We start from the raw sequence: 8,333 nt of genomic DNA on the forward strand, positions 1-8,333 counted from the left end.
TTTTTTGATGCAGGCTACCTGTATTACGGCCGTCTTTGACAGAATCTTATTGCTGCATTTCTGCGTATGAGCTTATAGTTATATAGCATACCGTAAGCCGCGTATATTCATTTTTTACATATTCATTTTATCGGTCTACTTTGTGCTCATATTTGAGAACGGCTTCTTTAAACATCAAACAATGCAGCACAGACGTAATAAAATATTTTTCAATTCATGTTGTTCCAACTGATTGCGCGGCCCAAATTCCGTGAAATACGCTGGTTTTCCCAAAGCCTTGTTATCAATAATAAACCTACTTCGTGGTAGGTAAGCTTTTATTCTATTTCATGGTAGGGTATATTATTGAGTGTGACGTATTTTTACTTTTTTTCTTCAATATTTGTTGGACTTGTATTCGAAGAAGAATAATAAACCGAGCTTTAAACATCAAACACTTGGTGTTGTTTCGCTGCCTGTTCCAATTCATGTACGTTCAATAAGTTATCATCCTTACGGCCCGCGGCGTTAAATAAGTTTTGAGATTTGGCCCCTGGTGCGATTGAGTTTGACACCCCTGCGCTAAACAGAAACTATAAAGTCGTCGGTCATATTGTTTTCAAAAATGTTACAAGAACAGCTTTGCGCAAAGATTTCATGAAAATCGTATCGAAAACTATACTTGTATAAAATAGGGTTACCATATTTGATAATGCGCAATCCCTGACAAATTTACCTCAGTTGCATTGACTAACTTTAGAATATTACCAAAGTACATTGCCGCCATTGCTTTTTTGTGATAAACACGAAACAATACAAAAACAGCAAAGAAATGTTGCACTGCAATACTCGAATGCAAGTTTTCTTTTAAACAGTTACATTTATGAAAACGAAAATTAGCAAAGAATTTTTACAAATTACGCTTTACAAGGTAATTACAAGTAATGAACGTATAGCAGTTTAAAAACAATACTCTACTCTCCCTCATACCAATCGTTTTTTTCCGAAGATTTGATTTTTTTCAACCAGCTCTTGTTGGACTTCAAAAACACATAAAATTCCCCACAAGACATGCTTTTGAAGTTGTACTGAAGTGTTAAATATCCTTTCATTGTTTCATTGGTCATCTTATTTCTTTCTTTTGTCCACTGACTCTGCATAACTGAAAACATCCGCTCAACATTTGCGTTGTGTGGCGCCACAGCAAAGAACAACTGGGCAACCCTTAGTAATTGTGAGTGACATTCAGCGTTTTTTGACTTTTGAAAATACCTGCACCATTTCTTATGTGCTGGCAGTGCAGTAAATTCTTTGTCACAGATGCAACATTGCATAAACGACTTCAACGACTAGAATAAGCCAAACCCTAATGCTGTTCATCTTAAAAGGTAGTAAACAAATTACGTCATAAACGAGTTGCAGACAGATTTAAAGCAGAGAGTTTTTGTGAGCTGAGAATGTTCGCGACCTAGAAAAAGTTAGAAAAAAGGTGGCAACCTAGAAAAACTTGGACTAAAAGACAATTTTAACAAATTCCGGACTTTTAAGCACATTTTAGCATTTCGCCCTGACGCAGATTTGAACACTAAATTCCCTGACATGTCAGGGAAAATCCTGACGTATGGCAACCCTAACTATAAAACAACAGTGATTCAAAAAAGAACGAAAGTTATAGATGCTTTGGGTAAAGATGTTTTAAGTTATTCGTTTGCGTCGGAAGTCCCACTGTTCCAGCTTTCGCTTGAAGCTGGACTGGCCGCATAGTGCCGATAAGGTTCGTTGGGCGACTGAGGCCGTTTTCGTTTGACTCGAGCATTCCACTGTTTTTCCTGTAATGGACTCGCAAGAATCGGTAGAGTTTTGCTTTTAAATGCGGTATTCGCCAAAAGTAAAGAAATGGATTGAGCATGGAGTTCAGGGTTATTACCTGGAACAAAATGGTTACAAAATTTTATATGTGTAATGACTAGCACCAGGATCCATTATAAATTTATATCCACACGCCGGTATCAAAAGCAATTAACACTGTGGAACTTTTTTACTGACTTGAAAAAGTCGAATGTCTGGTATAACTACTGTAAATATGGAGAATAAAGCACTTACTTGGAAAAGGTAATTGAAAATTTCTTTCAAGCTCCGATCATTGTTGAAAAAAGTGTAAAACATAAAAATCATCAAAGGAGTCGTAGTGACTACAAACACCGTCATTATCGTAAACATTGCTCTCATCACTCTGACGTCACGTTTTCTGGAAGCGTTGGTGAGTCCATGCCTGTGTGCTTTTCGCGTTGATTTTATTTGACTGAAAACGCTGACCACACTCTGAGTGACACTTTTACGGTAGTTAGGTGATCTTAATCGCTGGGTTTGTATGCTGCGGGGCCGCAAACGCACTTCGACTGTGCTGTCCTCATTAGTGGTACCTTCCCCATCTTCGCCGTTTTTCTTTGTTGGATTAATTTTAATGTACATTCCTGCTTCTCTCTTGTTAGTCGCCTGGGCGTCTTTATTCTGCAGTCTGTTGTTTGGAACATTATCCGCAATTGCGCCAGCATTACGTCGTACCTCCTCGTGGTCGTTTTCATCAGAGAAATCGTAAGCTTTATTGAATGAGCTGAATCTTATAACCTTATTTTTACTTTCTGATGGCATTTCGGGCAGTGTTGCTAAGTTATGGCGCCATTGCGATTTTGTCGGAGACGCTAGTCTGAAGGAAGTTTGGTTATCTTCAGTTGTTGGAGAGTTTTTATGTTCAGAAGTAGAGATGCTGGATGTAGTTGTCTGTGTGCTGCTCTGCGATATTCTCTTTTGCTGCAATGCCGCTTGAAGTTTCTTGGATTGTTGTTGTATTTTCTTAAACATCATTACGTATAGCACTAAAATCCCCAGAAAAAGCGCTAAGGATATAACGCTGGCAATCAACAATTGCTGTTTTGTGAGTGGTGGCAGTATTTGTGAACAGTTTTCGCCAAAACAGTAAATGTCATCCGGGTGCATATTGTGTATTCTGCAAACAAATATTCATCACGTTCGTAACAGTTATATATATATAATTAGACAAATGACGTGAAGATTTTCCTCATTTGCATGGTTCATACTTTGGCAGACTGTAAATCTGTTTCAATATTTATTTTCTTCTGGTATTTGATATATACGTCAATGCCGGCCGCCGGTTTAAATTATTGGCTATAGTACAATATTTGCTTGGTTAGCTTAGGCTAATATACTTGGTTACTCAAATTAACGGGATCTTATGCCTTAATCTCAACATTGCGATGACCAGAACCAAATTTAAAAAAATTAACTGCATAAAATTGTGCAAATTTTAAGTTAGGTTCCAAAACTATATATATAACTTAATCTCTTAAGTTTTTAACTTATTTTAGAAATGTTTAAATTATATTGACAAATTTTTGCTTTGGTCAGTTATTTTCTTGGAAATAGTGGGATTATCCTGATGCAATTCTTACACGGTTCCACGTGAACGACCGTCTAAACTTCCGTTGGTTACGGTCTAGTGCAGACTTTGTACACTATATAAGTAAGAAAATCTAATGAGCGTATCACTTGCATTGTATTTTTGGAAAAGGGGGTTTTCCACGTTGACGACGTTTTCTTAACGTATACAAAGTTGAGAATTTATTCTGGGGTTGCAACATGTAAATTTCCCATTTGAATATTTCTTCTCAGTAACTCTATCCGTCTTACTAAGCAAATCGGGCTTGCTAGGCAAGTGCAAAAATAACCAAATCAAAACATTAGAAACCGATTTACCTGCAATCACAATTCTTGACACAAGACCATCCGGAGACGGGACCAGCTACCAGAATTGCCATGGGTACAACCCACATAATGACCAAAGAAAGAATGAGACGTTTTTTTGTAAGTATTGTACGGTAGCTAAAAAAATAACATGCTACTGTATATGCTGAAGGATTCTTTATTCGATTCATAACTTTAGCACATATACGTATTGCATGTGCGCTATATCCTTATATATAAAAAACTCTTATTCCACGTACGTATCAGGTTTTTATTTAATCATCTCAGTGAATTTCACGTCTAACATCCAACAGTGAATTTCAAGTCACACAGCTTAATACAGTATAACAAATAATTCCTTAGAAGGCTGAGACAACTGCACATTTTGCAGATTAACTGCATTATACCTCCTCTGGTGTAGTATGAGTAGATAACGATCAACTGCGATCATCAGTAAGCCTTCGAACGAAGCAATCACACACACTATGCTGAACCCATAGAATATAACCTGCAAGAAAACATTGGCTGTGAAGTCTTTCTGGTTGCTGTGAATATGAAGTGGTTTGGTGTGCATCAGGTTGGTAAAGATAAATAAAAATAAATGTACTATAAATTCAAAAAAAAAACAACAAAGAAATTAACCTTTTGTTGCAAGGGAAAAGGGATTAACAAAATCTCTGCGATTCCAAACCACCAAAACACGGTGAGTCCAATGGCCAAATCTGCGGTTGCCAGATGACATAGAAGCCAATTAAGAGCGGTGAAGTTTCTTGAAGGGTAGCGATAAATAACTACGACAACCAGAAGATTTCCTGTTTGAAAATATTCATTTTTTTAGTAAACTACAATCAATTTTTCTATATTGGATTTCCAGGTTAAAGAATAATGTAAAATGAAAAATACACATTGCTTATTTATATTACCCAAGATTATTATAAGTCCAACGCATATTGTTATCACATTGACCACCAAAGAAATCTCTTGCGTCGTAATACAAACGTCCCGAGATCCGATAAAAATGTCTGACGGAGACGGAACGGCATTCTCGTAAATGGTAGAGTTGTTTTTCGGAACAGAATCACTGCTCGTTTTGCCTTCTAACACAGACAGTGGTTCGGCTGTGGCAGAACTAAACATTTTTTCAACTACCCTCATTTTGATTTCATGTCTTTCACATTTGCATTTCCTCTATGGGAAGCCCTAAATATATGTAAATTACAAAATTAAAAAGAAAAGAAAACTAAAAAACTTCGAAATTTTGTGTTGATAAATCTATAAAATACTCGCGTTACACAAAATAAAATTAACCACACTGTTGACTAATTCCTGCTTTATAAGTAAAACAGGCAAATCCAGTGCGGCAAACCCTTCAGGCAATAAGGAATAAAAGAAATTACTTTTTCATACAACAACAGTAAAAGCTGTCTTTCAACATCATACTTCTTCAAACCAGTTTTCAGATCATGGTTACATATACTGTAGGCCTATATCTTTCAAATGAAGGGGGAAAATATTCATGTCTAGCTTTTCTCGTCTTCTACAATACATAGTCTAGCTCTCTCTCTTATAAATTCGACTTACAAAATGTTATTGTCAACGCAGTAATTCAGCACAAATTGATTTACTACAAGGAAAAAATACCAATCAAACATGTTTTAGTGGATTAAATTATTTATCAGGCTCACAAGCAAGATTAAAATTATTTAGCCTGTGGACGAGGACAACATGCTGCAAAGATCACTATAGTATAACATCACTTCACCTCACTATAACTTTATACGCTGAAACGAAACGTTTGCAAGGTCAAGCATCGCTGAAGGCAAGTAAATCCATACGTGCGTAAAATCTACCATGCGACCCAGAACTACGTAAAACTAATTGATCGTTATCCTACAATTAACTATCCAAAAGTGGCAAAACTATCTGAAGTAGGCACCGATATTTTGCTTTTTGAATCGTAGTTCTCTTTTTTATGATATCCTCGGATAGTTCGCATTAATCTGAATAACGGCAATATATAGTCTACTGTAGTATTTTACCAACAAACCTATATACCGTATAGATTAAGCCTGGATGGATGTAGATGAAAGAGTAAACAGCTATTGTTAATGAACAAATTAATTATTAGGTAACGACCCATCTGGAAATTTTCGTGCAATCGGTCCTCCCACTTAACAGCACTTTTCTATTCACGTGACATTTTTTCAAACCCACGCAGCACAATTCATATAATATTACAGGCAGTCGATGCTTTGGTGAAGCTTACACCAAAAAGTAAATTTATGCGATCATGTGATTTCTTAACGTCATCCCAGGTACCTAAAGTGATGCGAATTCCTTTTGTGAAAGGCTATTATTAGAAACGGGCTTTCTTGCAGCTCCTGGTTACGTCAAAAAATTGACATTAGTTCCGCATAGCATTTGGCGGTTCCTTTGTTGGGTTAAAGTATTATACGCTTGGTTTGCAAAGGTACATTTTTACAGTCCTTCCAAAAATAAATCTTGCTTATTTTCAACATCAGTCGGGCCTAAGAATTAGATTCCCCGTTTTTGTGAGTATGAAAGACTGTACCGAAACTAGAAAGCTTTTTTATGAGGAACTTATCAAAAGTTATCAACGTTGCTCAAAAGTTTGTTATTGTAGCCTATATTAGGACGAACTCCATAACAACGACCAAGAAATTAAATTGCGTATAGTTATAAAACGGTTAAAGCATTGTACAGTTTGTGCTAACATAACTTTTATACCGTATTGCATACTAGTTATATTAACTGACTTCTGTGTTATTTCTACCGTGCTTGGTATGATTACTTCGTTACCTTTATTACAACTTTCGTTTTTTGTAAGGTTTATTGGTCCATAAAAGCCTTATATATAGAAAGAATTCCTTGTGTAGCATATAGTTTGCAGACCTCACGCATTTGTATACTAGTTTTGTTTTTTGGCCAAATCAAAAACTTTACCCCTCGTCCTACTACGTGAGCGATGAACTTGGAGGTTATTGAGTTTTAATGAGACGGGGCTAAACAAAGCTACAACAAGATACTCAATGTTTTATAATAAATAAATTTGTTACATTTTAAGTTAGAATCTATTCGTACATTTTACGCCCAAAATATAATTTTCTTCTCAAAGAGGTTACATGGGTGTAACTTAAGTTCATTCGACAAATAGAGCACAAATCCATTCTGACTCGAGGTCTTGTGAAGAAGAACTCCCTCTATTCTCGCCTATATACAGTGGTTATGCATACAGTATCTGTTCTTTTTACTAAAAGCTCTATTCTTTGCCTTGACAACAGTCATAACGTGACTCGAGTCATTCTAAACTTCGACTTGAGTCAAGTGAAGTCACTTTGAACGTATGACTCTCGAGTCAATGCAACACTAGTCGACTACATAGAAAAAAAAATTATTATTATTATCGAAGAGGCATATAAAAAAGGCGTCTTACAAAACCTGAAATAACTCAGTCCACAGAATTTTTATCATCAAATTGCAAAAAAACTATTGCAACTGCCTCAAAATTTTGACAGTTGTCACTTGCAAGTAGCAACACAAAGAGTCCAGTAACAAAATTTAAGTTATATTTTGTTAATATAGAAAAAATTAATACCAGAAATAGAAAGATTTGAGTCAGGTTTTTGAAAAAACTTGACTTGTGTTTTGGAGAAGTTTGGGTTAACTTGACTCGAGTCTCAAAACAAGTTATTTCAAATCGTTAAAGAATTGGTTATAGGCCTACCGATTCAGTGGTAGGATTCAGCCGGTTCGCACCGGTTCTTGGAATTTTAATAACCTCCGCGAACCGGTTGTTAACAAGCGTATGTATAAGACTTTGTTACTTCGGTCCCGGGTCAATATGGCATGCTGCTAGTGACAGAACCGGATGTTGAAGTATTTGAATCTCACTACTGGTTATACCCAATAATATACCCAATATATAGCGCCCAACGCCTTTGCCATAGTGTTATGAAAGCAGCAAAGTCAGAAGCGTACATTTATAATAAATAAAATCCAAAATTTGATATACTGACTTATGACGTAACCGTCACAGTTATTGCTTACATAACTAGTTACCGTCGGCAAATTGTATGAACAAGGACCTTATCTCTGTCTTGACACACCGAGTTTTGAACAGTTAATGCAGAATGTAGTATTCACTTTGACCACTTTACATGTCTAGCTTTTATAGCTCTGACGGTCGAACTAATTAAACAACTGAAAATTAATATGTGTTTATCTGATACATGCAATTCACTCTTAGGACAACTACTAACCAGCAATTAATTCAAGCCTTAAGATGAGATTCGTCAGTATCGAGGAATAGCCGCGAAATAGCATCAACTTCACCGTTTATCTTGCACGATTTGGAATGACAGCGGCAAGCCGGCATGTAACATTGTCGGATGTTACTGTTATAAGTAGGGCGATTATTTTTTGACCTAAAAATTGAAAATTTTGACATTAAAATACTTTTTTTGGACAAATTTTGACGTATGAAGAAATCAAGTAGTTAAATTACGCATTATTGTACAAAAACTTAAAATTTATTGTATAGTAAAGAAGGGCAAAAATCTGAACACAGACCT

At 36.0% G+C, this 8,333-nt stretch overlaps 1 protein-coding gene across 1 annotated transcript; it reads right to left on the bottom strand.

Annotated features, from left to right (window-relative positions):
• Positions 1-734: 734 nt before the first annotated feature.
• On the bottom strand, positions 735-4,937 carry LOC143469559 (uncharacterized). Its single transcript, XM_076967300.1, has 6 exons — positions 4,665-4,937; positions 4,384-4,553; positions 4,149-4,249; positions 3,754-3,879; positions 2,083-2,986; positions 735-1,906 (listed from the first exon to the last, which is right to left on the bottom strand). Exons 1-6 carry the CDS (start codon positions 4,894-4,896, stop codon positions 1,649-1,651), a joined length of 1,791 nt encoding a protein of 596 aa, XP_076823415.1. The 5' UTR covers positions 4,897-4,937; the 3' UTR covers positions 735-1,648.
• Positions 4,938-8,333: the final 3,396 nt, after the last annotated feature.

This window comes from Clavelina lepadiformis, chromosome 8 (genome assembly GCF_947623445.1).
Source record: "Clavelina lepadiformis chromosome 8, kaClaLepa1.1, whole genome shotgun sequence".
Lineage (NCBI taxonomy): Eukaryota > Metazoa > Chordata > Ascidiacea > Aplousobranchia > Clavelinidae > Clavelina > Clavelina lepadiformis.

Coding starts and splice junctions, on each gene's coding strand:
- LOC143469559 (XM_076967300.1), bottom strand. CDS start 4,896: ATGAGGGTAGTTGAAAAAATGTTTAGTTCTGCCACAGCCGAACCACTG. Junction 2,987..3,753: donor GTCAAGAATTGTGATTGCAG/GTAAATCGGTTT, acceptor ATTTGTTTGCAG/AATACACAATATGCACCCGG. Junction 1,907..2,082: donor TTTTCAATTACCTTTTCCAA/GTAAGTGCTTTA, acceptor ATTTTGTTCCAG/GTAATAACCCTGAACTCCAT.